The sequence below is a fragment of the Sorex araneus genome, chromosome 8, assembly GCF_027595985.1.
Source record: "Sorex araneus isolate mSorAra2 chromosome 8, mSorAra2.pri, whole genome shotgun sequence".
NCBI classification, from domain to species: domain Eukaryota; kingdom Metazoa; phylum Chordata; class Mammalia; order Eulipotyphla; family Soricidae; genus Sorex; species Sorex araneus.
The window spans coordinates 52569170-52595712 of NC_073309.1; the positions used below are offsets into that span (position 1 = coordinate 52569170).

General features: G+C 54.6%; 2 protein-coding genes across 6 annotated transcripts; one reads left to right on the top strand and one right to left on the bottom strand.

Annotated features, from left to right (window-relative positions):
- Positions 1 to 450: 450 nt before the first annotated feature.
- Positions 451 to 8215, top strand: CD37 (CD37 molecule). 2 transcript variants are annotated; one of them, XM_004619739.2, is made up of 8 exons: positions 451 to 560; positions 660 to 732; positions 3950 to 4074; positions 4167 to 4241; positions 5900 to 6004; positions 6373 to 6603; positions 6925 to 7008; positions 8080 to 8215. In XM_004619739.2, exons 1-8 carry the CDS (start codon positions 492 to 494, stop codon positions 8155 to 8157), a joined length of 840 nt encoding a protein of 279 aa, XP_004619796.1. In that variant the 5' UTR covers positions 451 to 491; the 3' UTR covers positions 8158 to 8215. The 2 variants fall into 2 exon arrangements, with proteins under 2 accessions (XP_004619796.1, XP_055001639.1); XM_055145664.1 differs by having other exon boundaries at positions 8085 to 8194.
- An 11-nt stretch (positions 8216 to 8226) lies between these two features.
- Positions 8227 to 25932, bottom strand: TEAD2 (TEA domain transcription factor 2). Of its 4 annotated transcripts, none has more exons than XM_004619830.2 (12): positions 25874 to 25932; positions 24003 to 24240; positions 23615 to 23679; positions 23204 to 23266; positions 21463 to 21570; positions 21297 to 21355; positions 18096 to 18160; positions 16927 to 17075; positions 12800 to 12973; positions 10064 to 10234; positions 9276 to 9428; positions 8227 to 9127 (listed from the first exon to the last, which is right to left on the bottom strand). In XM_004619830.2, exons 2-12 carry the CDS (start codon positions 24232 to 24234, stop codon positions 9014 to 9016), a joined length of 1353 nt encoding a protein of 450 aa, XP_004619887.1. In that variant the 5' UTR covers positions 24235 to 24240; positions 25874 to 25932; the 3' UTR covers positions 8227 to 9013. The 4 variants fall into 4 exon arrangements, with proteins under 4 accessions (XP_004619887.1, XP_055001636.1, XP_055001638.1 ...); XM_055145661.1 differs by having other exon boundaries at positions 25835 to 25877; XM_055145663.1 differs by lacking the exon at positions 25874 to 25932 and adding an exon at positions 25831 to 25834.
- Positions 25933 to 26543: the final 611 nt, after the last annotated feature.

Genomic DNA, 26543 nt, shown 5'->3' on the forward strand with positions numbered 1-26543 from the left:
CCTGGAAAAAAAAAAAGACACACAGACCAGAGAGGGATGGAGAGATAAAGAGCTGAAGGAAGAAACAGTGACCCAGAGAAAGAAGACCCAAAGACCGCAGGTGGGGAAGAGAAGAGAGAAGCAGCAGATATGGCAGAGCTTAGCACCCGTGAGGTCAGGGCATCTGTGAAGTCAGATGCTGACCAAGGCCAGCCCGGGGTCCTGGTGCCCAGGTAAACCAGATGTCCTGGAGTCATGGAAGAGCGGGAGGAACCTTCCCACATGTTCCTGGTGCAGACATATTCCAGGGCCCCTCATGTATAGTGTGGTAGAGGGGGTGGGCGATAGAGAGAAGGAAGTCACCGTACATGGAACGGGGGTGGGGCTTCGGGCCAAGCACTTCCTCTTTCTCTGGGCTCTTCCGCACTCCCCCCCTCCCGCGGCCTGTCTTGCTCTTGGTTCTCCTCACCAGCTTGGTCCACGCCACGGCTCCCTTACCTAGCTAGGAGACCATGTCGGCCCAGGACAACTGTCTCAGCCTCGTCAAGTACCTCCTCTTCGTCTTCAACCTCTTCTTCTTCGTGAGTTGCCTTAGGGTGGCCCAGCCTCAGTGCAGCGCCCCCCGCCCCCCCCCCACCTCTTCACCCTGTGCCTACCACCATCTTCTCATCTCTCCCCAGGTCCTAGGGAGTTTGATTTTCTGCCTCGGAATCTGGATCCTCATCGATAAGAACAGTTTCGTGTCCTTTGTGGGTAAGGGGCCTGGGTCCATCGCGGGGGGTGGGGACTTCCCGGAGCAGGTATCGACCAGGCCTCCCCTTAAGTGCCTCCTGGTAGGTCTTCTCTCCCGTGGAGGGTCCTCCCATAGCCAAATCAGGTCTCCCATGCTCCTCTACTGTCTCCTTAACAGACCCTGCCCCCCCTCCCCACCCCTCTGCATCTTCCCGGGGCAGATGAACTGGAGATTCTAATAAAATAATAATCCTTTCTTGGGCTTTCCGATGTCGGTTCTAAAGCAGGCACTTGTCTGATCCTCCTATGCACCTTCCACTCCCTTGAGGATCAGAGAGAGGAAGTCGCTTAGGGGCTGTCACCCAGTCAGGAAATAGATAGGCTACAATACTAAGAATAATAGCAGGATGAGAATTATGGGGTAAGCTCAAGTCTTTTTTTTTTTGCTTTTTGGGTCACACCTGGCAATGCACAGGGGTTAATCCTGGCTCTGCACTCAGGAATTACCCCAGGCAGTTCTCAGAGGACCATATGGGATGCTGGGAATCGAACCCAGGTTGGCCGTGTGCAAGACAAACATGCTACCCGCTGTACTGTTGCTCCAGCCCCAGTTCAAGTCTTATTGGCTAGTATAGGATAAGGATTTTCTCGACACTGAGGACTAAACCTTGGGGGAGGGGCTCAGTTGTAGACCAAAGGCCTGTGGGGTCAACTACCAGCAACCCTTCCCCACCCCACACACACACAACCGAGTGGAACCCAGGCCTCCAGCACGTGTGTCCTGGAGGCAGCCCAGGAGATAGATATAATGATATCCTTGGCCTCGGGGAGGATTCGGAGACTGAGCCAGGGACTGGAGAAAAAGGTGCAGTGGGGAGGGCACTTGCTTTGCATGAGGCTGACCCAGGTTCGATTCCTGGCACCCCATATTATGCCCCAAGCACTGCCAGGAGTGATCCCTGAGTGCAGAGTCAGGAGTAAACCCTGAGCACTGCAGTGTGTGGAACCTCCCCCCACAAAAAGTCCCTACTTGGGGGCTGGAGTGATAGCACAGCGGGTAGGGCATTTGCCTTGCACATGGCCAACCTGGGTTCAATTCCCAGCATCCCATATGGTCCCCTGAGCACAGCCAGGAGTCATTCCTGAGTGCAGAGCCAGGAGTAACCCCTGTGCATCACTGGGTGTGACCCTAAAAGCAAAAAAAAAAAAAAAGTGCCTACTTTCTGATGAGAGAGGAGAGGTCTCCTCTCCCCGGTAGCCAAACTAAGTCACCCGTGACTGATTTAATGTTATAGAATAAGTGACTAGCAGACAGAAACTAGGAGGTGAGGGACTGGAGTGATAGTAAGGCAAGTAGAGAGCTTGCCTTGCATGTGGCCGACCTGGGTTTGATCCCCAGCATGCCATATGGATCCCTGAGCACTGCCAGGTAAGATTCCTGAGCGCAGAGTCAGGAGTAACCCCTAAGCACCACTGGGTGGGCCAAAAAGCTGAAAAAAGATAAAGTACTGTAGCACTGTTGTTCTGTTGTTCGATTTGCTCGAGCGGGCACCAATAACGTCTCCATTGTGAGACTTGTTGTTACTGTTTTTGGCATATTGAATATGCCACAGATAGCTTGCCAGGCTCTGCTGTGCGGGCAGGATACTCTTGGTAGCTTGCCGGGCTCTCCAAGAGGGACGGAGGAGTTGAACCCAGATTGGCTGCGTGCAAGGCAAATGCCCTACCCTCTGTGCTGTTGATCTGCCAAAAACAAACAAAAAAGATTTTTAAAAAATAGAAAAAAAGAAACTATAGGAGTGAGGGGTGTGGGTACAGCTCAGTGGGGGAGGACCTGCTTCTCATGGGAGAGGTCCTGATTCCAACGCTGGCCCCACAAACACACACAACATGCACACAAATACTAACAGGATCAAGGAACAGCTGCAGAAGGAGAAACTAGTAGAGTGGAGAGGCACAGGCCAGAGGCAGCCCAATCAGCTGAGCATGCACTTTGCATGGAGGAAGCCCAAATTGTGTTTCTGCTTTGTTTTCTGGCTCACACCTGGCGGTGTCCAGGGCTTACTCCTGGCCTGCACTCAGGGACCATTCCTGGAGGGGCTCGGAGACCCTATGGGGTGTCGGAGATCAAACCTAGGTCAGCATCGCACAAGGCAAAAGCCCTCCCTGCTGTACTCTCTCCCCAGTCTCTGGAGGCCCAAGTTTAATCCTTAATACCACCTAGCTCCCGGGCCTTTCTCTGCAGAGCCACTCCTGAGCACTGAGCCAGGAGTAGCCCTTGGGCACTGCCAGGTAGGGCACTGAAAAAAAGCAAAGCCAATCAAAATGTCATTGAAAGCTAGGAGTTTCTGTTAAAAAAAGAAAAATGGGGTCTGGAGTAATATCACAGCGGGTAGGGTGTTTGCCTTGCATGTGGCCGCCAACCTGGGTTCAATTCCCATCACCCCATATGGTCCCCTGAGCACTGTCAGGAGTAATTCCTGAGTGCATGAACCAGGAATAACCCCTGTGTATTGCTGGGTGTGACCCAAAAAGCAAAAAAAAAAAAAACCAACCCCACACACACATACATAAAAGGAGGGACAGCCAGAGAGATAGTACAGGAGAGTAACATACTCACCTTGCATAAGGCTGACCCAGGTTTAATCTCCTGCACCCTACATGGTCCCTCAGTGCAGAACCAGAGTAAGCCTGAGAACTGCTGTGTGTAACCACACCCAATCCCCCTAAAAAGACCCTTGGCCTTTTCCACTCTGAAGAAGTTCGTGTTCTCTCTTGAACATGTATTTCCTTTCTGAGTAAGTTTCATTTAATTAAACCATCTTGCGGGGTTGGAGCAATAGTACAGCGGGTAGGGCATTTGCCTTGCATGTGGCCAATCCGGGTTCAATTTCCAGCATCCCGTGTTGTCCCTTGAGCCCTGCCAGGAGTAATTTCTGAATGCAAAGCCAGGAGTAACCCCTGCACATTGCCGGGTGTGACCCAAAAAGGACAAAAAAAAGTATCTTGCTTCACCTTAAAACAAAAAATAAAAGCGAGGGACAGGCAATAAGAAGGGAGAAGGCCCAGAGACCCCTAGAGGGAAATGTAGTTGAGAAAGGATACAGATACTCGAGGGAAAGGGCAGGTAGCAAGGTGAGTGGATTGCTGGACCCCCGGGGACCTGGGCCCTCTGAGGAAGCTGGGGAGATGGCCTGAGCTCCCGGAGCCCCAGATAACCACCTCTCATCTCCCCCAGGTTTGTCCTTCCTGCCCCTGCAGATCTGGTCCAAGGTTCTTGCGGTTTCTGGACTCATCACCATGGGCGTCGCTCTCCTAGGCTGTGTGGGGGCCCTCAAGAATTTTCGCTGCCTCCTGGGCCTGGTGAGTGTCCTCTCACTGCTGCAGGACTCTCAAACAGGGCCCTGGCATCAGGGAACTCAGGCTGACCACCCTGCTCTGTCCCTCACCCCCAGTATTTTGGGATACTGCTGCTGCTCTTTGCCACACAGATCACCCTGGGAATCCTCATCTCCACTCAGCGGGTCCTGGTAAGCTGCCGCCCTCTTTTCCAGCCCACTCTACCCCCAGCTGGTGGCTAGGTTTTGGGTGGAGGACAGTGAAGGATATGGCAGCAAAGGAGCTGACATTGACAAAGCAATTAAGCCAAGTGTGTGTGTGGGGGGGGGGGGGGGCTGGAGCAATAGTACAGCGGGTAGGGCAATTGCCTTGCATGCGGCCGACCCGGGTTTGATTCCCAGCATCCCATATGGACCTCTGAGCACCGCCAGGGGTAATTCCTGAGTGCAGAGTCAGGAGTAACCCCTGTGCATTGCCAGGTGTGACCCCCCCAAAAAAAAAGATGCCAAGCGTGGTGAAAGTGATAGTGTAGTGGGTAAGGCATTTGCTTGCATACATCTGACCCAGGTTCAATCCATGGCACTGCTAGGAGTTGTCCCTAAGCATAGAGCGTAGAGTAAGCCCTTAGCATCGCTGGGTGGCCACAAGAGAAAGAAAGAAAGAAAGAAAGAAAGAAAGAAAGAAAGAAAGAAAGAAAGAAAGAAAGAAAGAAAGAAAGAAAGAAAGAAAGAAAGAAAGAAAGAAAGAAAGAAAGAGAGAGAGAGAGGGAGGGAGGGAGGGAGGGAGGGAGGGAGGGAGGGAGGAAGGAAGGAAGGAAGGAAGGAAGGAAGGAAGGAAGGAAGGAAGGAAGGAAGGAAGGAAGGAGGGGAGAAAGAGAGGGGGGAAAGAAAGAAAGAAAGAAAGAAAGAAAGAAAGAAAGAAAGAAAGAAAGAAAGAAAGAAAGAAAGAAAGAAAGAAAGAAAGAAAGAAAGAAAGAAAGAAAAAAAGAAAGAAAGAAAGAAAGAAAGAAAGAAAGAGGAGCTGGATCGATAATACAGCAGGTAGGGCATTTGCCTTGCATGCAGCCAACCCGGGTTCAATTCCCAGCATCCCATATGGTCCCCTGAACATCGCCAGGAGTAATTCCTGAGTGCAAAGCCAGGAGTAACTCCTGTGCATCGCTGGGTGTGAGGAAGGAAGGAAGGAAGGAAGGAAGGAAGGAAGGAAGGAAGGAAGGAAGGAAGGAAGGAAGGAAGGAAGGAAGGAAGGAAGGAAGGGAGGGAAGGAAAGGAAGGAAGAAAAACCCCAAGGAAAACAGCCCAATAGAGAGACGGGTACAGACACAGAGCAGGAAAGAAAAAGAGTTGAGAAAAAAAAAATGGAAGGGACCCTTCCACAAGAGTCAGAAATCCTCAGCGGGTAGGGCGTTTGCTTTGCACACGGCCTACCCGGTTTGATTCCCAGCATCCCATATGGTCCCCTGAGCACTGCCAGGGCTAATTCCTGAGTGCAGAGCCAGGAGTGACCCCTGTACATCGCCAGGTGTGACCCAAAAAGCAAAAAAAAAAAAAAAAAAAAGAGTCAGAAACTCCAAGAGAAACAAGTATAAAGGCGGAAATATGCAGAGACAAAGGCTCAAAGGAGTAATAATACAGCAGGGCGGGTGCTTTCCTTGCACACAGTCTCCCAGGTTCCATCCCTGACATCTCAGAGGGTTCCCTGAGCACCTTGAGTGATCCTTGAGTGCAGAGCCAGGAGCAAGCCCAGGGCACAAAGGGCTGGGACAGTCTGGGAGTGGCTGGCACGGGCTGGGATCTATGAGGTGGGAGGCAGGTGGGCAGAGGGTCCCACCTCACTTTGACCCTCTCAGCTGGAACGCAAAGTGAATGAAATCGCCATGAAGACCATTCAGAATTACCACTCGGACCCCAAAAACACGGAGGCTGAAGAGAGTTTGGACTATGTGCATTTTCAGGTGCATGAGGCCCCAGACACCAAGGCGCGGGTACCCCTCCGTCTAGCCCCCACCCCACCCACCTCAGCTCCCACTGCACCTGGTCCCGGTGAGATCCATTTCTTGGTCGTTTTCCGGGCTCTGCCCAGCTGGCCCATCTACCTGTCTCCTTCCCGAGGCAGTGTGATTCTCCCCAAGGTCCAAGTCATCCTGGATTCATCTCTCCCAGTCCCAACTTCTTTGTTTGATTCTAACCCAGCCCAGTTCCACCCTGTACCCACCAGCCCTGGGTTCCCCAACATAACCTCAGGGTCATGATCCCCCGTCGTTTTGCATATGCCTCCAGTTTCTCTCCCCACGCCCATTCCTGACTCTTATCCCTTTCCTAGCTGCACTGCTGTGGCTGGAACTCTCCTCAGGACTGGTTCCAGATCTCCAGCCTGAACCGCAACCAGTCGGTCGAGCCCCTCGTGCCTTGCTCCTGCTATAACGCCTCCAGGACCAACGACTCCGCAGCTGTCGACAGACTCTTGCCCCAGCCCAGCCGTCTGGAGCAGCTGGCCGGAACCCGATACAGCACAGACATTTGCACCATCTCCGCAGACCACATCTATCAAGAGGTGCGGAGCTTTGACGGAGGAACCCCTAGAAACTCAGGGCTCCCGCAATGGAGGCGGGGTCATGGCGAGTGGGCGTGGCCTGGGTGGGGTCATACAACGGAGGGCAGAGCCTTGCGATAGGCGGGGCCTGGGATTGGGTCGTACAGCAGGAGGCGGGGCTCAGCAGCCAGAATGAAAGGGCCGAACTTGTAGAGACTGACTTGTTAGCCAATCAGTCTAGGAAATCCCGGTATTTTAGGGCCGGAAGTGAGTGCCAAATTAGGGCTGGGTTCAGAATAACAGTTGCCCGGAGAACCCACCAGGCCTTTTGCTTCTCCCCAGGGCTGCGCGCGGAGCCTCCAGAAGTGGCTGCACAACCACCTCATCTCAATAGTGGGGATTTGCCTGGGCGTCGGTCTCCTAGAGGTGATGTCTCCCACCCTCGCGACTAGCCCCACCCCGAACTGCATTGTCTGCCCAGATCTAGGAAAGGCGCGTGCGCCATAGGGCTTGAATCAATCCAGGAGTTTTTGCTCACCTGGGAACAGAAAAGCCCCTGGCTCCGGAGCGCTCATTGGTTGCTCACAGGGAGCAGGCGTGGTCGCCTTCCCCCCAAAGTTCCCCATTGGCCCTCTTGGCCTGAGGCTCCTGCTATTGGCCGCATTGACCTGCCCTTTCCCTGCAGGCCAGTGGGGCGGGGCTGAGCCTGCTGCTACCACCGGAACCCGGGCCACAGGTGGTGGGGCACCCACAGTTCGCTTCCCGCGTCCAGCATGAACGCTGTTGGCAATTCTGGGGTTGGTGGTGTGCGGAGCAGCAGTCCGCGGTGACTGGGGCAGGGCAGATGCTCCGCATGGAAAGCTGCTAATGGTTCTGCGACCCTGGTCGCTTCGGAATCAAGATGAGGACCAACCTGTAGTCAGGAGGGCAGGCACTGAAATAAATGGAAGTTGAGGCTAAAAGGGAGGCAGCAGAGCCTTTGAAATAAAGGACCCGGCCTTGCTCTGGATCTTACACTTTCCCGGACTCCAGAGCTGGGCTAGCAATAGCTGGGACCCCCCTTCCCCACAGGCAATAGCTGGGACCCCTCTTCCCCACAATTTTTGGTGGCCCACCACGACCTCTGATTCTTTTGCCTTGAACTCTATCCACTTCATTGTTCACCTTTTTTTCTTTTTGGTTTTTGTTTGGAGGCCACATTCGGCTATGCTCAGCTCTGTGTTCCACCGTTCAGGGCTCACTCCTGGCGGGCTCTGGGGACCATATGAGGTGCCAAGGTTGGATCCTGGGTCAGCAGCACGCAAAGCAAATGCCCTTCCTGCTACTACGGCCCCTAAAGTACCCAAAACTCCTGTCCCAGTTTTCAGGGGGGCAGGCGTTTCCTGCCCACTCTGGCCCCGCCTCTTCCTGCCCTGGCTCTACCCACTGACTGTTCTTCCCTGGGGAACTACCAGAAAAGCCCCTCGCCCTCTGACCTAGGCTCTTTTCTCTGTATAGCTCAGCTTCATGACGCTCTCCATATTCCTGTGCAGAAACTTGGACCAAGTCTACGACCAGCTCTCTCCGTACCACTAGGGCCTTGAACACTTCCAGTGAGTGCCCTGGGCACCCCTCCGCTGCCTGTAAATATTTACCCCTGATTGCCCCAGCCACTTAGCCCCCTGCCTCCCCAGACCCTAATGCTGTCACCTCCCCCTCAACCTGGGGTTTCCCACCACCAGTTTCCTGTCTGTTCCTCCCACCATACTTTATTTCCAGCCTTCATCTGTAGCCCTACCACCTCCCACACCGTTTTTATTTTTCCCAAATAACCCCCCTGCAATTTTGGTAAAATAGTTTATCCTCTGTCAAAAAACAAACCAACAGGCTTTGGGATGGGGGGGCTGGGAGAGAAAGGGGCCAACACGGTGGAGCCGGTGACTTGCTTTGAAGAGGGGATGAGATGAAAAAGCCTCACCCCACTGCCCAGCTGAGAAAAAGTCACGACCCTATCACCCACTTATAAATATCTGTTATATTAAAAAAAATATCCCCCCCAAAGCCCACCTGGATCTACTCCTGTACAGAAAGGATTAACCTTCAATAGTCAAGGTCAAGGGGGAGGTGGGCAAGAGGGGGATGAAAAACAGCCCCTACCCCCCAAACATCCAGAACAGAGGATGGGTCACAGGGGGGCAGGGGTGGGCTGGGGGGAGGGCTCTGGGGGAGTCTGAGAAGCCAGTGCTTATCTCAGGGGTCTCGGTCCTTCCTGTCCCCTGATGAGCTGGAGTGGCTGTCGCCTTTCAGATACTCCTGTGAGGTCCCCTGAAGCCATTTCTCTCCTCTAATGGCAAGTGGCCCAGCCCCTCACCCCAAACAAGAAGTAGGTGAGAAGCAGGAAGTCCTTCTGAGTGGAGGATGTGTGGGGGAAGCCAGTCCTGGGGTTCTCCCTTCAGTCCCTGACCAGGCGGTAAATATGGTGCTGGGCCCCACGCTCACTGGTGGACACCTCAAAGACGTAGGCGGTGCATAGCAGCAGCTCCTGCGTGTCCCTGTTTGTCACCACCTGCCAGCGAGAGCAGAAGGGGCTTATGCATGGGACAGCTGGGACCACCCACCCTCCAAGCATCATGTGATGCCCCAGAACCTCCAGCACCTCCCCCCCAAACTGAAAGCCATGCCCCGGTAGGCATGGAGCCCACCGAGGCCCTCACCTGGAGGATGGTGAAGTTCTCCAGGACGCTGTTCATCATGTAGCGCTCTGGCAGCTGGCGCAGCTTGTGGAGGAAGTTCACTAGGTACTCACACATGGGGGAGCGCAGCAGACGGTACACGAACCTCCCATCCTCCAGCTGTGCACGCTCTGTCTGCAAGGGGCAGCAACGAGGACAATGGTGATTTGAGTCTCCAGGGTCTACCCCAGCAAACACCCCACCCCACCCCTCTCTTATCCCCCAAACAATGTCCCTGACCAGAGATCTGAAATCTCAAGTATCCAATTCAGGGTGACTCAAACCCAGGAACCCCTAGAGCCATTCGGTCATGCTCCAACCTCCTCTGCCCTTAAGGTCCTTAGACACCCTCAAACCCTCCAAATGCTGACCTCTGAACTCAAGACCTCAGCAGCACCTAAGTAAGGCCCTTGAGCTGCCCCCTCCATGACTTGTGGACCCCACATGCCCCCACTCATTCATACTGGAACTCTCAAGCGGAGCCCCCACTTAGGCACTAGCCTTGCACGCAGGTGACCCCATTCAATCCCTTGCACCACATAGGGTTCCCCAAGGCCTGGCCAAGAGTATCCCGGAGGAGCGCCAGATGCGGGCCCCGAAACACCCCCAGACCCTCTCCCCCCAGTGAGCTGGCTTTGGATTATGCATTAGCCCTAAGTTCATGCATTAAACCTAAAGAGGCCACCCCGATTTCCATGCAGACAAACATCTGGTCCCAAGCAGCAGGTGGCCGGGCGCTCACCTGCCCAGCTCCACCCCTCGGGCCTCACCTCCACCTTCTCCACCACCTGCTTGCCAAAGGAGCAGACCTTGGAGGAGCAGGTGAGCGTCATGCGCTCCAGGCTCTCGTACTGACTGCTCACGCCGTAGAAGCCGCCACCTCCACCACTGGCACCACTGGTCCCAACCTCCTCGCCACTTGGGCCCCAGTTCAGGTCCGCCTGCGGGCAGGGAGGCAAAGTCAAGTCCGAGGTGAAGGTCAGACTCCTTACACACAGCCGGGTCCAAGCTCAGGGAGGAGGGTGTCTGCCTTAGCCCAGCACCTGGGAGCACCCCATGGACCGGATTGTGAAGAAGAACCCTCCACGCCCAACACTGCCTGCATGCACTCTCTGAGTACCGGCAGATCTCTGCAGTCAACTTTCAGGACCCCAGAACCTCCTTGCCTATAGTCTCTTCCATCCAGAATCAGATTGGGTCAGGGTCACCTAAAGGGCCCTGATTCTCAGCGGAAGAGGTGTGCGCCTAAGGAAGCCAATTTCCTTTCCTTGGACTCCCCAACTATAAAGAGTTTGGCCTCTTTGGGGGTTGGGGAGACAGCCCAGAGGATGGTAGCACCTGTTCAGAATCCAGGAATGCTGGGTTCAGTCCCCAGCTCTGCAGAAACCAGAACACCTCCGGGAGCCCAAAACAGACCCACACAGGGACTGGGGCTGGAGCCGTCCCACATGGAGGGTGCTGGCCTTGCAGGTGTCAACCCAGGTTCCATCTCCAGCACCCCATATGGTCCCCCAAGCCCCACCAGGAGTGATTCCTGAGTGCAGAGCCAGGAGTAAGCCCTGAGCACTATTGAGTGTGGCCCAGAAACCAACAATCAAAAACACTTGCACATAGGGCTGGAGAACTAGAACACGGGTAAGGAGCTTGCCTTGCACAGAGCTCACCCAGGTTCTGTCCTGTCACTGCACAGTTCCCCAAGCAACTGCCAGGAGCAACCCCTGAGCACAGGGCCGGTAGTAGTCCCTAGGGTGGGGGTGGAGGAGGTGGGGGACACCTCAAAATCACAAAGTCCCTGGGTCAGATTAGCTAAAGTTGCCTCAGTTACTAAGGAAGTTGACTGGAGTGATAGCACAGCGGGTAGGGCATTTGCCTTGCACGCGGCCAACCCGGCTTTGATTCCTCCATCCCTCTCGGAGAGCCCGGCAAGCTACTGAGAGTATCCCGCCTGCACGGCAGAGCCTGGTAAGCTACCGTGGCATATTCAATATGCCAAAAACAGTAACAATAAGTCTCACAATGGAGACGTTACTGGTGCCCGCTCGAGCAAACTGATGACTGGACGACAGTGCCACAGTACTACTAAGGAAGCATTTACTCTCCCACGAGGAAACGGCAGCACTTAGCAACAGGCTGGAAGGTCCAGGGAACCTTGGTATCTCTCCAGGGGTCCTTTCAGGGATTCTAAGAGGTCAGACCTCTCCAATCTACCATTGCCTGAGACCTCCCGCGCCTTTTTCTGAGCCCAGGTCATCTTGGGGACAGACCTCCTTATTGGCTCACTGACGGGCACTTACACCCCCCATGTCTCAGTGCTGTCCTCAGAGCCCCAGCCCACCCGTCCGTGTCCACAGGCCTGGTCAGCCCAAGGTGTATGGGAGGACCCGCCACAGGGCCCCTTCCAACGCTGAGCCCCCTAAAGGTCTCTCCTGAGCTGGGAACCTGGGGAAGTTGTTCGGAATCCTCCTCCCTCTCTGACCCCCAAGACCTCAACAGCAGACCCCCAGAACTGACTTAGTGCCGCCTCAAAACACACCAGAACACCTCCTAATGAGGCCAGGCCCCACCAGCCCATCAAGCCCTCCACACATTTCCTTGGCAGACACCAGATACTCCCAGAGTTACCAGGGAGTGAACCTGACCTTCTGCGCAAACATTCATATTTATTGATCCCCTCTGGCATCCGTCATTGCCCAAACCTGAGAGGCCTTATAAGTTCCCAAGATAGTCCCTTTCATTTCCAATGATACCATAGTGCCTGGCATGGGGTCTGGACATAGTAAGTACTCAATAATGTTTGTGAAATGGAGGGTTTTACAAACTCACTCTCTAATCCATCACTTCCTCTAGGCCCGATAAGTACTCGCAGAGGTCCCCAAACTTATTGGGGCCTACCACTCCCTTTTCAGGAAAAGCAAACAAACAACATCCCTCCTCAGGAAAATGATCTCCCGAGACATACAGTAAGTGCCCCCCCCCAAGTGCTCTCTCTCTGCATTGGTCCAGCAGTCCCCACCCCAGGGGTATAATCACCCACTTGAGAAATGCAGAACTTAGCCAGGGCTGCTCCTGTGCCAAGGGAGAGACAACAAAGCTCGCTGAGGTCAGGGGAGACAGAGGGACAGAAATCCATCTCCCCCTGACCTCTGTCTCAGAAGCAGGTCCCAAAGGCCATACTGGTCACAACTGATCAAGGACAGAGTGGGATCCCGGGGTGAAACCAGTCCTTCCACCCCACCCTAGGGACAAAGCTGTCCGAAAGCCAGTCCCGAAGGTCATGCTGATTACAAGCAACTGATCAAGGGGCAGAAAGGGAATCCCAGGATGGACCCAGTCCCTCCACGCCACCCCAGAGACAACGCTCTTTGGTGCAAAAAGGGGACTCAGCGCTCCAAGGACTCAGGTCCAGGGTGACCAGAAGGTCCTGAGTCCAGCCCCTTTGGTGCCTAAAGCCTGAGCTTGGAGGTGGCCGAGTCAAGGGCACTTTTGTCTCTGGTGGCGGAACTCACCCAGAACTTGACCAGGAAAAAGGCGTGAGGGGGGCCACGATCATACAGCTCTCGCAGGCCCCCCTTTTTCTCCGGGAACTTGTCGTAGATCTGCCGAACGTCCACGCTCTCAAGAGGGGGCGCACCAGGGCTGGGACAGTGCTGGCTGATGTGGACGAAGAGGTGCCTCTGGTACTGCGGAGGGGGCCAGGGCCAAGTGAGAAGCGGGAGGTGGGCTGGGCCCAAGCACCCCGCTGCCCAAGCCACCCCACATCCTCACTGCCCTCTCTACACTCCTTATGGCCATGCCACCTGCTCCACCCAACTTGCTCTGCCCTAGGTTCCCACCTGCAATGGTCTGCCCCACCCCCCTCCATCCCCACATCCATGACACTCACCCAGTCTCTCCCTGGCCTCCCAGTCTCCATTCTCTTTCATATGGCTCCAAAATTGACCTGGCCCTCCCCAGCTTAGTCTCCCCAGAATTGCTGGTCACCCCCAGGACCAAGTTCACCCACCCTCCACCTGGCCCTCCACAGAAGAGGTATCCCTGAATGTTCGATCAATGCAGGGGTGAGATTCCATATGGCCATCACTGACAATCCCCCTTACCCATCCCCCTTTTTTTGTTTTTGGTTTGGGAGCCACATCCCGCGATGCTCAGATTTACTCCCAGCTTTGCACTCAGGAATAGCCCCTGTACTATCTATCTCTGGCCACATGTTTTTTCAGTGGTTGTTTTTATTTTTTGTTGTTTTTTTTTTGCCTTTTGGGTCATACCCGGTAATGCACAGGAGTTATTCCTGGCTCTGCACTCAAGAATTACCCCTGGCGGTGCTCAGGGAACCATATGGGATGCTGGGAATCAACCCGGGTTGGCTGCATACAAGGCAAATGCCCTACCTGCTGTGTTATCGCTCCAGCCCCTGGCCACCTATTTTTTTTCTTTGTAGGTAATACCCAGCGATGCTCAGGGATTACTCCTGGCTCTGCATTCAGAAATTACTCCTGGCCGGGTTCAGGGGACCATATGGAATGCCAGGGATCAAACCTGGGTCGACTGCATGCAAAGCAAACACCCTCCCCGTTGTACTCTAGACCCCCTTCTCACCACTCTTATCCTGAAAACCTTCCCCATCTGCTTTTTCAATATGAATCCTCCTGACATCTTTCCAGGTCCACATCCATCCAAATTTGCCTCTTCCTGAAAGCCTCCCTTGATTGAAATTAAATGGATTCTCCACATTTCCCACAGCTCACTGCACTCTCCCGAGAAATTCTGGGTCCCTCAGCTTTGCAATGCCAACTCTCCAGTGTCTACCCACCTTCCTACAGCCTCATCAGACCCTACCCCTCTTTTTAAGCTCAGGAGTGATTCCTAGCAGTGCTCAGGCAACTCAGGGATGTGCATTGTCCGGAGATTGAAACACTGTGGGCCTCACTGCAAGCACCTCAGCCTTTGTACTAAATTTCTCTGAAATAATTTTTTTCTTTTGGGTCATACCCAGCGATGCTCAGGGGTTACTCCTGGCTCTGCACTCAGGAATTACTCCTGGCAGTGCTCAGGGGAACATATGGATGCTGGAAATCAAACCCAGGTCGGCTGCGTGCAAGGCAAACGCCCTACCCGCTGTACTATTGCTCCAACCCTCTAAAATGATTTCTTTCCCCAAAAATTTCATGTGGATTCCATCTCTGAACCTGCATAAGGCAAACTCCTGTGCAATCTTTCATGGCCAACCCAATACTGTCACTTTCAGGAAGCCCTCATCTGACCCCCCATGCCAGGTAGAATGACTTTCTGGACCCCTCCGAAGAACTTGAGGTTCCCCTATCCCAACCCATCTTCATTATTCACAGATCTCAATCAAGAGGCCTACTGTGTACGGGCACTATTCTGGGCCTATTTCACCAGGTAAAGTCCCTGAACTCATGGATCCCCAAGCCTACAGAAGAGATGAATTTAAAAAATAAATCACCACCACCAGGGCTGGCAATAGCACAGTGGTGGGTGCTGGAGCGATAGCACAGCGGGTAGGGCATTTGCCTTGCACGCAGCCATCCCGGGTTCGATTCCCAGCATCCCATATGGTCCTCTGAATACCGCCAGGAGTAATTCCTGAGTGTATGAACCACAGGTAACCCCTGTGCAAGCCAGGTGTGACCCAAAAAGCAAAAAAAAAAAAAAGAAAGAAAGAAGTATCTCCATTTTCAGATTTCTATTATTTGTCAATGTCAGACACTCAAAATGTGTGAAGGCTAGATAGCACAGGAATGAAAAACTAGCCTTGTACATAGCTGACCCTGGTGTGTTACCCAGCATCACAGACGACCCTCTCTGCATCACCAGGAGTGACCCCTGAGCACGATCGTGTGTGTGCCTTTCCAAAAGAAAAGTTGACTGGAAGGCCGAAAAGATAGTACAGCAGGTAAAGTGCTTGCCTTGCATGTAGCTGCAAGGTTTGACCCTTGCCATCCCATATGGTCCACGAGCACTGGCAGGAGCGATCCCTGAGCACAGAGCCAGTAGTCACTCCTGAGCATCACCAGGTATGGCCAAAACCACAAAAAGCTTGATAGGCCCCGGGGATAGTTCGGTGGTGAGCACCCAACACAAGTTCCGACCCTGGCGCTACCTCTGTGCCAAGCATATTCCAGGCAGCACTGGGGATCCCCAGGGATACAACAAAGTGTGCAACTTGAATCCCGAAACCAGGCAAGAGTCTTGCAAAACATCATTGGCTCCTCAGTGAGTAATGCAACCCAGAAAATGTGCAAAAGGACTGGGGATGGGGTCAGAGAGGTAATGCAGCGGTTAGGTGCTTGTCTTGCACGCTGCTGACCTAGGTTTGAGCCCCAGCAGTGCAATATGGTCCCCCAAACACTGCCAGGAGTGAGCCCTGAGCACAACCAGGTATAGCCTACTAAAAAAAATATAAAAGGTGAGTAGGGTTGGATTGGGGATGTAGCTAAGCAGTGTATTACCTACTGTTAAGTCCTGAGTTTGAACCACAGTCACCACAATTTTTTTTTAATTGGGTGGCAGGTAGGGCTGGAGAGAATACAGAGCTGGTAGGGTGCTTGCTTTGCACGTGGCCGACCAGGATGGGTTCAATCCCTGGCATCCTATATGCTCCCCTGAGCACTGCCAGGAGTGATCCCTGAGCCCAGAGCCAAGAGTAAGCTCTGAGCACCACTAGGTGTGGCCCAAAAGTAAAAAAAAAAAAGAGGGCAAAAATTGGGTGGGAGGGAGAAAGGGGAAATAAAAGTTTGATGATTGCATAAATGATATCCTGGGCTGTTACTCTTTCTCAATTCATGACCCCATGACCTTCCAGTTTCTTTATGCTTTAAGTTCTCAAAATGTGACCCCTAAATGGTAGCATCAAAATCACCTGGAAGCTTGCAAAACTGGGAGGCTGGGGATGTGGCTCCCATGGCAAGGTTCTGGGTTTGATCCCAGCAGCCGCCAAGCACCAGTGGAGTATAATTGTCTTTGGGACAATCACTGCATCACTGTCATCCCGTTGCTCATCGATTTGCTCCAGCGGGCGCCAGTAACGTCTCCATTGTGAGACTTGTTGTTACTGTTTTGGGCATACCGAATACATCATGGGTAGCTCAGGCTCTGCCATGCGAGCAAGATACTCTAGAGTGCTTTCCAGTCTCTCCGAGAGGGGCAGGGGAATTGAACCCGGGTTGGCCACATGCAAGGCAAATGCCCTATCCTCTGTGCTATCCTTCCAGGCCTGTCTCTGGGACAATAAGAGCAACAAAAAGTACTACAAATTCTGCGTGTGTGTGTGTGTGTGTGTATGTGTGTGTGTGTGTGTGTGTGTGTGTGTGTGTGTGTGTGTGTGTTTCGTTTTGGGGCCACAGCAGGTGGTGCTCAGAGGTCACTCCTGGTGGGTTTGCGGGATCATATGGGATCCCAGGGATAGATCCTAAGTAAGCAACATGCAAGGCTACCGCCCTGCCCACTGTGCTATCGCTCCAGCCCCATGAACTGCAAATTCTCAGTCCCAAAAAGACAGCAAGAGCTAGTGGCCAGCAACCTGCCGTTTATCGAGTCTCCCTATTCCTCAACCCATTTTCCTGCCCCTGCCCCTCCACTTCCCACCCTCACCACCACCCAAAACCACACTCACAGAATCAACTGCATCGGGCGGCTCCACAAAGGCGGAGAATTCCACCAGCTGCAGCCGTGCAGTGCCCAGGGCCCGAGCCTGCCAGGCAGGCGGGGAGGGGGCAGGAGGGGGCAGGGCAGGGGGAGAGAGGGCTGGGGGGGGCTCGTACCCTAAGGGAAGAAGAAATACCGATAAAAATTGCTTACATTTATTGAAGACAGCAAGCACTGTTCTCTCTTGCCTGCCTCCACTTAGAAGCTGAAAAAGCTAAATACTCACTTTCCCAGCCTCCCTTGCAGCTAGAGGTGGCCATGTGACACAGTCCTGGCCAATGAGACGTTAGGGGAAATCTGCGGGGGGGCTTCTGGGAAGGAGTTTCTTCCTGAATGAAAAAGACAGAACTTTGGGAGGAGAAAGTTTTGGGCCCTGGTTAAGTCCTGGTTGGGCCATGATGCCTGGAATCACAGCAGCCGTCTGGGGACAATGACAGAGGCCACCAGACCTACAGAGATGTGAGTTCTGGTGGTGTTGAGCTACTGGACCAAGGAAGGCACAGCTCATCCGAGAAAAAAACCTTCTGTTTTGTTAGGTGGAAAGGTGGAATTGTTAAAGCTTTTGTTATTGAAGGCACTAATCAGGTGGATATTCTGTTCCTGGCATGCAAAAGCTTTCCTAGGTGAATCTGTGGAAGCTGAGAATTCTTTCACCAACGTGAGTTCTTAGGACCACATCAGCATGAACTTCTAGAGGTCATTGTTGCTGCCAGGTATGAAGAGCCTGCCTGGGAATAAAGCCATCCGCAGACAAAAGCAGAATCAAGCGACTCTACCATTTCCGGCCCTGGATCCAGCCATGCCTGAAGCCATTCCTTCTGAAATATCAGGGTCGGGTCGGGATTAAGTCTTTTTAAATGATTCCTTATCATGATTCCGAATTCCTGTGATGTGCCTTTGGAAAAGTCTTGACTCCTGAATCTTCCCAACATCCTCTGTGATAGCAAGTGGCTGAAAAGTGTCTGCTAAAGGGGCCCGACTCTAAATTGTGGCCACTCATCTTTCTCTCCTCTTACACACCCTGCCTCAGGGCTGGACCTCAGTAAGAGCGTGGCTCCTGCTTCATGGAAGGCCGAAGGAAAGGTGTCAGGCGCTGAGAAGAGGGGAGATAGGAAAGAATAGAGAACAGGCTCTTACCTGGGAGGTCAGCAGATGGGGGAGTCAGTGACAAGGAGAATGGAGTCTGTGAGAATGGCTTCACACTGAGGGAGAGAAAGAGCTACAGGTCAGCAAGATGCAAAGATGCTCATTGTACCAACTAACATTTTCTGAGGGGCCAGAACAAGAGGGCCCCCATGCTGGCCAGCAGCCACCTTGTGGGCCCAAGTCCTTGAAACCTTCACAGCCCAGAAGACTGGTACAACTCATTTCACATAGAAGGAACTGAGGCACACAGAGCAAGCAATCTGTCCAGCGTCACACATATGAAGCCCCATTAGATCTAGGGGTGAACCCCAGCTCGTCCAACTCTGATGTCTGTGGCCTGGAGGATATTTTGGTGCCTCACACAGAAATGCCAAAAAGAGAACAGCCAGGGCGTTGGGGATAGGAAGAGAATGAGCAGAGAAGATGTGGAGCAAAGTGAGGCTGCAGGGCATGGAGTGAGAGAAAAATGGTCAGTGATCAGGGGACAGGACATCAGGCCAGAACCAGGGGTGGGGATAGGACAATAAAATCTACAGAAATGCTGTGCCATGGAACTTTCTGGAAATTAAAACTATCAGGGCTGAAGCAACAGCACAGCAAGTAGGGCATTTGTTTGCCTTGCACGCGGCCGACCCCGGTTCAATTCCCAGCATCCCATATGTCCCCTGAGCACCGCCAGGAGTAATTCCTGAGTGCATAAGCCAGGAGTAATTCCTGTGCAATGCCAGGTGTGACCCAAAAAGCAGAAAAAAAATAGGAAGAAAAGAAAAGAAAATTATGTCTGCACAACCCAATACTGGAGCCACTGGCTACATGTGCTCCTCATACAGGGCATGTGATAACTAGGCAAGAAATGTGCTAGAGTGATAGCACAGCGGGTATGGCGTTTGCCTTGCACATGGCCGACCCGGGTTCGATTCCCAGCATCCCGTATGATCCCCCAAGCACCGCCAGGAGTAATTCCTGAATGCAGGAGCCAGGAGTAACCCCTGTGCATCGATGGGTGTGACCCAAAAAGAAAAAAGAAAAAGAAGTGCGGCTTGGGGACCTGAGAAATGAAGTTTTTGTTTCAGTTTACTTAACTAATTAAAATTTAAATAACCAGACAAGGTGAGGGGGGAATAAAAATCTTTTTTTTGTTATTTCGTTTTGTTGTTTTTGTTTTGGGGTACATCTAGCAGTGCTCAGGGGACCATAGGGAGTGCCAAGATCTAACCTGAGTTAGTTAGCATGCAAGTCAAGCCCCTACACACTGTACTCTCTCTCCAGCCACCCCCACCCCAATTTTTCTAAATAATCATACATAAGGGCTAGAAAGATAGCATCAAGTCAAGGCACTTCCCCTGCACGCAACTCACCTCGGTTTGAGCTCCTGAATGGCCAATGACCCCCTAAGCACTACCAGGAGTTACCTTTGAGTATCACCAGGTGTGGGCCAAAAACCAAACCACCCCCCCGCAATAATAAATGCATATTTAATGACTGTAGACTCCAACCTCAGCCTGAGGATACGGTAGTGAAGAGACAGTAAGGTGAGAGGTTCAGGGTAGTGCACCTAAGGTCGGGGGTCAATGGTTAGGAAGAAGTCAAACTCCTCCATCAGAAATTCTAAGGACCTTAAGATCCTGACTCCCAGGGGCTTAGACCAGTGCTCTCCATCTCCCCCCTGCTTTTTTATTTATTTGTGTGTGTGTGTGTGTGTGTGTGTGTCTGGGTCACATCCATGGGTTATTCCTGGCTCTACATTCAGGGGCTACTCCTGGCAGTGCTCAGAGGACCAAGCGGGATGCTGGGGATCGTACCTGGGTTGGCTGTGTACAAGGCAAGCGCCCTCTCCACTGTGCTATCGCTCCGACCCCTCTACCCACTGACTTGCATCTCTTGCTATGAGGCCATAACTCAAAACATGATACCTCCTTACAGAGGCCATTTGTGGGCCTCCAGAGTTTCTTACTTTTCTTATAAATGCTAGCTAGTAATTTTTTTTCCATGTTTACTACCTATCTCTCCTCCCCTCTCCACTTATGTGTGCTCCATGAAAGTCAGAATTCATATCCCCTACCCAAGCTGGTATTTAATAAGGAGATACTTGTCTAAATGCTTAATATTGGCTGCCTCTCACTGCCATTTTCCTACCTCAGGGCCTTGGCATATGCTTTCTCTTCCCAATATGGGTTGAAATCCAGGGACTCATGTCTACAAACCCCAGCTTTGGCAAATGCTATTTTCTGTCTGAAACACTGCCACCTCAGTAGATCCTACTCTGCCTTCAGTAGAATCATCTAACTTCCAGAACTTTTTCCTTCCCCTGAAATTCTGGAAGCCACACTGCCCTTCCAAGATCCAGCCTCAATCCCTTAGTGCCTCTCAGGGCTGAAAATTAGACTTTCCATGAGCCTCTGGGGCCCATGTTCATGTCAACCAAGAAACAACTCCAGCTGCTCTCAGAACCTTCTCAGAGATGACAGATCACTCCCATTTTCTTTCTTCTGTGTGGGAACAGAACCTCTGGGGCCACCTCCTCATGGCAAGTCCAATTCTTAGCTCTTTTTTTTTTGTTTTGCCTTTTGGGTCACACCCGGCAATGTGCAGGGGTTACTCCTGGCTCTGTACTCAGGAATTACTCCTGGCAGTGCTCAGGGAACAATACGGGATGCTGGGAATCGAACCCAGGTCGGCTGCATGCAAGGCAAACGCTGTAGCCGCTGTGCTATCATTCCAGCTCATCTGTTCCCAAACCACCTCGTTCTCCCAGCCAAGGAGGCCTCAGCAGCCCCAGGCAAAACTCTGCCTTCCAGCTCCCCCTGTCCCAGCTCTCCTAACCCGTCCTGCTCACACCCTGTCCTCCCCATGGGACCTCAGCCTGCTTGGGAGTCAAGTACAGAGCAATGGGCTGGAGCAACAGGACAGTGGGGAGGGCGTTTGCCTTGAACACAGCCAACTGGGGTTTGATCCCTGGAACCCCATAGGGTCCCCCAACCACCACCAGGAGTGATTTCTGAGTGTAGAGCCAGGTTCCAGGAGTAACACGAGCATCACCGGGTGTGACCCCAACTGAATAGCAGAATCACCTTTGTTCCCAAGGGAGCCAGGAGCTGGACTATGGAAGGGACAGGTGGAGATGGGGCGGAGGATGGGAGGGGGTCAGGGGTGGCTGGGAGTACGGACGGAATCAAAATGGACAACACTCACTCAGGAACGTTCCACGGAGGCCCAGAGCTGCCCGACCAAAACTGGAAGAGCTCAGAGGCCTGGAGAAAGGACAAAGAGAGGGAAAGAGAGTCAGTCAGGCAGGCCTGTGCAATCTCTGGCCTCACCTCCTCCAGTCCCGAGCCCCATGGGGCCAGACCCAGGTCACCTGTGGACCAGCAGGACCCAGTTTGGCCTGCAAGGAAGGTGCTGAGATGAGCTGGGCTGAGGACATGGTGGCCATTGTCTGGAAAGCTTTGTCCTTGGAAACCTGGTCCTGCGGGGAAGTGGGAGTTAATTATTAACGGAATCACAGTCAACACAGCAAGGAGTGGGGAAAATGACAGGGCGGGGCCTATGGGGGCAGATTCAGAGTCGGGGAGTCAAGGCAATGGCAGGGGGGTGGGGGGTGGCAGGGCCTTCCTGCTACAGCCCTCTGTCCCTCCTGACCTAGGGAAGGGATGGGTGCAGGGACGGGCAGGGGCACTTACCACATTCAGGGCCTGCCCGTGGGGGTGGGGGAAGGTGCCAAGGGAGGAAAGAAAACATGACTTAGGAAGTGAGGTCAGAGCTCTCAGGCCTTCCTGCCCCCCAAGCCCTACGTCTCTGCCACCCCAAGCTGAGCAGTGGGAAGATGGGAGCACGAAGGGCCACTATGGAATAAGCAGCTGACGTGGCCACGCCTAGCTGGGAAGGGGGTTCCCAAGGCCAGAGCCAAAGATAGTGACGTGGGTTCCTAGGTCAAGATGGAGCCGGAAGTGAAGATTTCCGGACTTCCGCCCCCCAGGGAGCAGGAAATGAGAATGTTAGATGCAGAGGGACAAGGTGATGACCATTTCCTCACCCAGTCAGGAAGAGAGGAGCACAAGAGGCCAGAGGCGATGACTTTTAGACCCACAGAGAGAGGAAGGGGAGGCTTCCGGCACAGAACAGAGCAGGAAGGGATGGTCCCGGGTCGAAAGGGCCATGCAGGGAGGCGTGGGGGTGTCCAGAAAATGGGGGGCTTGGGTCAGGCGAGGATGGGACATGCAGACGATGAAGAAAAGAAGGTTGATGTGAAAAATCTCTGATAAGAAATGAAGATTTCTGGACCCAGAAAGAGTCTGTGGGAGACCCAGAAATGGAAAGGTGGCCAGGAAACTGTCATCACTGAAAAGGGGAGGCAAGGCAGGCCCCAACGAATCCCAAGAAGGACAGACAGCACAGGGGGCAGCGGCCACTCCTTCTGCCTGGCTGGAGCCACTTTGCCCCCTCAGAGGCTCTTCCCTACCCTGGTGCCCCTCCCTTAGTTCTGTCTCCCCCCCTCCTCGGTCCCCTGCCTCCTCGGTGATCCCTTGCCCCTTTGCCCTCTGGTCACCAGTCACCACCTCAGCTGCGTCCTCTCTGTCCTCTCTGCCTCCCTGCCTCTGCCTCTCAGCTTCTCTCTGTGACCGTCTCCAGCTCTCTCCCCCTCTCTGGGTCTCTGTTTCCCTCCCTGAGTCTCTGTCCCCATCTCTCTGGGTCTCTGTATGGCTGGAGCAACAGTACAACAGGCTTGTCTAGCACACAGCCGTCTGGGGGTTTGACCCTCAACATCCTATATGGCCCCCTGAGAACCACCAAGAGTGATCCCTGAGCACAGAGCCAAGAGTAACCATTGAGCATGGCCAGGTGTGGCCTTAAAGCAACAACAAAAAGTTCCTGGGTCTCTGTCCCCCTCTCTGAGTCTCTGTCCCCCTCTCTGTGAGTCTCTATCCCCCTCTTTGGGTCTCTGTCCCCTCTCTGTGAGTCTCTGTCCCCCTCTCTGGGACTCTGTCCCTCTCTGTGGGTCTCTTGTCACCACCTCTCTTGGAGTCTCTGTCCCTCTCTGAGCTTCTGCCCACGCCCCCATCTCTATCCCCCTCCCAGTCAGGGGTCTGCCTTGGTCCTACCTTGAGTTTGGACTGAATTTCCCTCGATTTCCTTCGAGCCAAAACCTGGATGTGACTGGAGACCTGGAGGGAGAGGGCAGACTGCAGGCTTAGTCCAAGACGATACCCCAGAACACGCAGCTCGCGTGGCCCAGGCACAGAGCCAAGTCCCCGAAAGAGACTTTTCTCGCCAATGCCAGTGCTCCTCCCAGGCCCAGCAAGCACTGAGTCCCGCACTCCCTCCCCCATGCCCCTCCAATTCTGCTCTTTCAGCCTCTCTCTCTGGTCCCCGAGCAGCAAGTGTAGGCAGAGCACCCGGCCAGAAGTGCTCCAGGAAGACGATCCTGCGGGACCTCCCACCAGTCAGCGCCCCAAGAAGATAACCCTAAAGATAAGCTTGCCCTCGCCCTCCCCCCCAGTCAGTCCTGAGACCTGTTTGCGAGTTCGGGTCTTCCCGGTTCTCAGCTTGATGTAACGGGCAATCAATTCATTGCGACCTAGAATCAAAGCATGCAGAATGTCAGCTGGGGCAGACCCTTAAATGGAAAGGAGCTGGGAAGGAGAGAGTCGCGAGTCCCTAGGGGGTAACCACAGGCCTGGGAGCTGTCCCTAAGTTCGAATCGCAGCTTGACCACAGGCTAGTTCTGCAACCCGAGGCAACAGTTTTAACCTCTCTGTGCCTCAGTTTCCAAATCTGTGCAGCAGGGTTTTTGTAAGATGAGGGTCTCCAGCTCCACAGATTGGGGTGTGTGTGTGTGTGTGTGTGTGTGTGTGTGTGTCGGGGAAGGGGGGACGGGCAAAGCAAAAAGGAGGTGCTCACCATACATCTTGCCTTCGTCAGACAGGATGATTTTCCGCCGGCCACAAGGCGGGTAGATGGCCAGGGCCTCCTGGAAGCTCTGCTCAATGTCCGGGCTCCAGACGCCCTCCGCGTCTGAGCCGCCATCTCCTCCTGCGCCCTCACTGCCACCGGTGCCCTCCTCACTTCCTTCCTCACTTCCTGTCCAGCCGCTGCCATCATCCAGGGGGGCCCCTGCCCGGGGTTCCCCCATCTGGGCCTAGAGAACACAGAGTTTAGCAAATTGCCCCCCCCACTTAAAGAGACCCCCCCCAGGTGGAGGTTGTCAGGGCTGGGACCCATAACCAATCCAACGGGGAGATCCTGGGTCTGAATGGGAGGAGGGGCTAGAGGGTCCTGAATCTGAGGGAAAAGAGTCTAAAGACCTAGACCCCTGTGTCTGAGGGAGGAGGGGCCAGGATTTGGACCTCTGGGTCTAAGGAAGGAGGATCTCAGGGTCTGAGGAGGAGTTAGGGACATGGACCCCTGAGACTGAGGAAGGAAGGGCTGAGGGTTTGAGAGAGAGAAGGTGAAGGCCTGGTCCCCTGGGTCTGAGGAAAGGCTGGGGGCTGGGGGAGGTGGTCTGAGGGAGGAGGAGGGGCTGGGGGCCTGGACCCCTGAGAGCTAAAGGAGAATGGGTCTGGATTTGGGGGGTGGGAATCTTTGGGTGAGGGCCCTCTGAGTTCCTGGGGGGGCGTCCCAGTTTTGATAACCCCTCAAGACCCCAAAGCACCTCCCGCCCATGAGCGCCAATCTGGGAGTCAGGCCAAGCTGCCCCGAAGGGTGTGCGTGTCTGAGCTTTTCTCATCTCCCCCAACCGCCCCCCCCAAAAAAAAAAGAACAGGTGCTGGGAGGCGCCAGCAGCTGCCAGGGGAGGAGGGGCCCAGGCCTGTGAGGCTGCGGGGCGGGCGAGGCGGCGGGAGGGAGTCGGGAAGCCAGAGAGCGGCGGGGGGCCCCCAAGCCCCAGGGGGGGGGGGTCCTGAGAGGAGCGCACCGAGGCGCGGGCAGGGGTGCGGGGACCTGGGCCGGAGGCCCAGCCGGGCCCAGGAAGGACCCAAAGACCCACAGGCTGGGGGGCAGGGGCGTCCTGCCACCGGGAGAGCCAGAACAAAGGGCCCAGCGTCCCCTCCCCCCGCTTCCCACAACCCCCCGTCGGGGAGGGGCGCCCCGCCCGCCCGCCAGCCCGCCCCGGCTGCGCCCGTCCCGGCGACTTTCCGGAGGCCGCGGACAGGGAAACTTTTTCCAACACACACGGTTCCCGCCTCCCCGCGGCTCCACGTCCGCCACTTTTCCGGGGCCCCCAGCCCCCTCGGACCCTGGGGCCCCCGGATCAGACAAAGACCCCAAGGCCGAGCTCGGGGTCGCAGCTGCGGGACCCCCGTAGGCCTCAATCCCACCCCCGCTCTCCCCCATGTGTCCAGACAAAGGGACCCAGGAGTCGGCGAAGCCAGCTGCCCCCCCGAATTTCCCGCCCCGGGCCCCAAACTTCGAAAGGCTCGAGACCCAAGACCCAGAAAGCTCGATGCCCTTCCCGCGGTCATTCCAAGGGCCCCACTGCGTGCTCCCCGCGCAGCACCGGGCGCCCACGAATGACACGCACCGGCCAGCTGGCTCGAACCCACGCAGGGTCCGAACGCGCGACATCGCCGCCCCCCCGCCGGCCCGCGAGCCCCCGCCCGGGCTCGCACACACGCACCCCAAACGCAGACCCGGGCACACGCGCACCCTCATCCCGCCCGCGGCAGCCCCCCCGCCCGCGCGCCCCGCAGGCGCCTTGGCTCTCAACACGCAACTTCCCAGCGCAACTCACACACCCCGACGCGGGATCCCCGACTCGCGCCGGCGCCTCCTACCTCACGGCCAGGGGCTGGGGAGCCGCGGGCGGGCGGGGCGCTGCGAGGGAGAAAGTTGCGGGGAGCTTTGTTTGGGAAAAGTGGGAGGGACTGGAGGGGGGGCGGGCCCGGGCTCGGGACAGCGGGAAGGGGATCGGACGGTGACACTTCGGCGGGAGGATTTCTGCTCTAGGATCCCGAGATGGGGGCCCTGAGAGAGGAGAGGACTTGGGGCCCAGAACTTCAGGGTCTAAAGGAAGAGGGACTTGGGGGGATCCTGGGCCCAGGAGGAAGGGCTGGGGCCTGGATTTCTGGGGGCTGCGGGAGGAGGGGCTGGGAGTCTGGATCTCCGTGTCTGAGGAAGGAGGGGCGGGGAGCTGTGATTTCTGCTCTCAGTCTAGTTGCAGGACGTCTTAAACTTTTTCTGCGGGCACAGCGTACTCCCCACACCCCACATCCCCAAAAATACAACACAGATCTGTACAGCCAGAAAGCCTTGTGATTGGTGTCGACGTTTGTCTTTGCACGTTCAGAAACCTTTACTGCTGTTTTTTCCCCCAACCCCTCCCCCCCACTTCCAGTTACCTACTCCCTTGTGGAGTGGTGACCTGCAATTGAAGAAGCCAGGCTCCAGGACGCCAACGAGGCTGTGGAAGGGACACAAGCATGAACCCAGTTTTTCTGTTGTCCC

Bases quoted from the DNA above. Each gene is read 5' to 3' on its own strand.
- CD37 (XM_055145664.1), top strand. From the start codon at position 492: ATGTCGGCCCAGGACAACTGTCTCAGCCTCGTCAAGTACCTCCTCTTC. The intron at 733-3,949 runs GTAAGGGGCCTG...CATCTCCCCCAG, and splicing joins CAGTTTCGTGTCCTTTGTGG to GTTTGTCCTTCCTGCCCCTG. The intron at 4,075-4,166 runs GTGAGTGTCCTC...CCTCACCCCCAG, and splicing joins TTCGCTGCCTCCTGGGCCTG to TATTTTGGGATACTGCTGCT.
- TEAD2 (XM_004619830.2), bottom strand. From the start codon at position 24,234: ATGGGGGAACCCCGGGCAGGGGCCCCCCTGGATGATGGCAGCGGCTGG. The intron at 23,267-23,614 runs GTCTCAGGACTG...CTCTCCCTCCAG, and splicing joins AGACCCGAACTCGCAAACAG to GTCTCCAGTCACATCCAGGT. The intron at 10,235-12,799 runs GTGAGTTCCGCC...CCCTGCCCGCAG, and splicing joins TTTTCCTGGTCAAGTTCTGG to GCGGACCTGAACTGGGGCCC.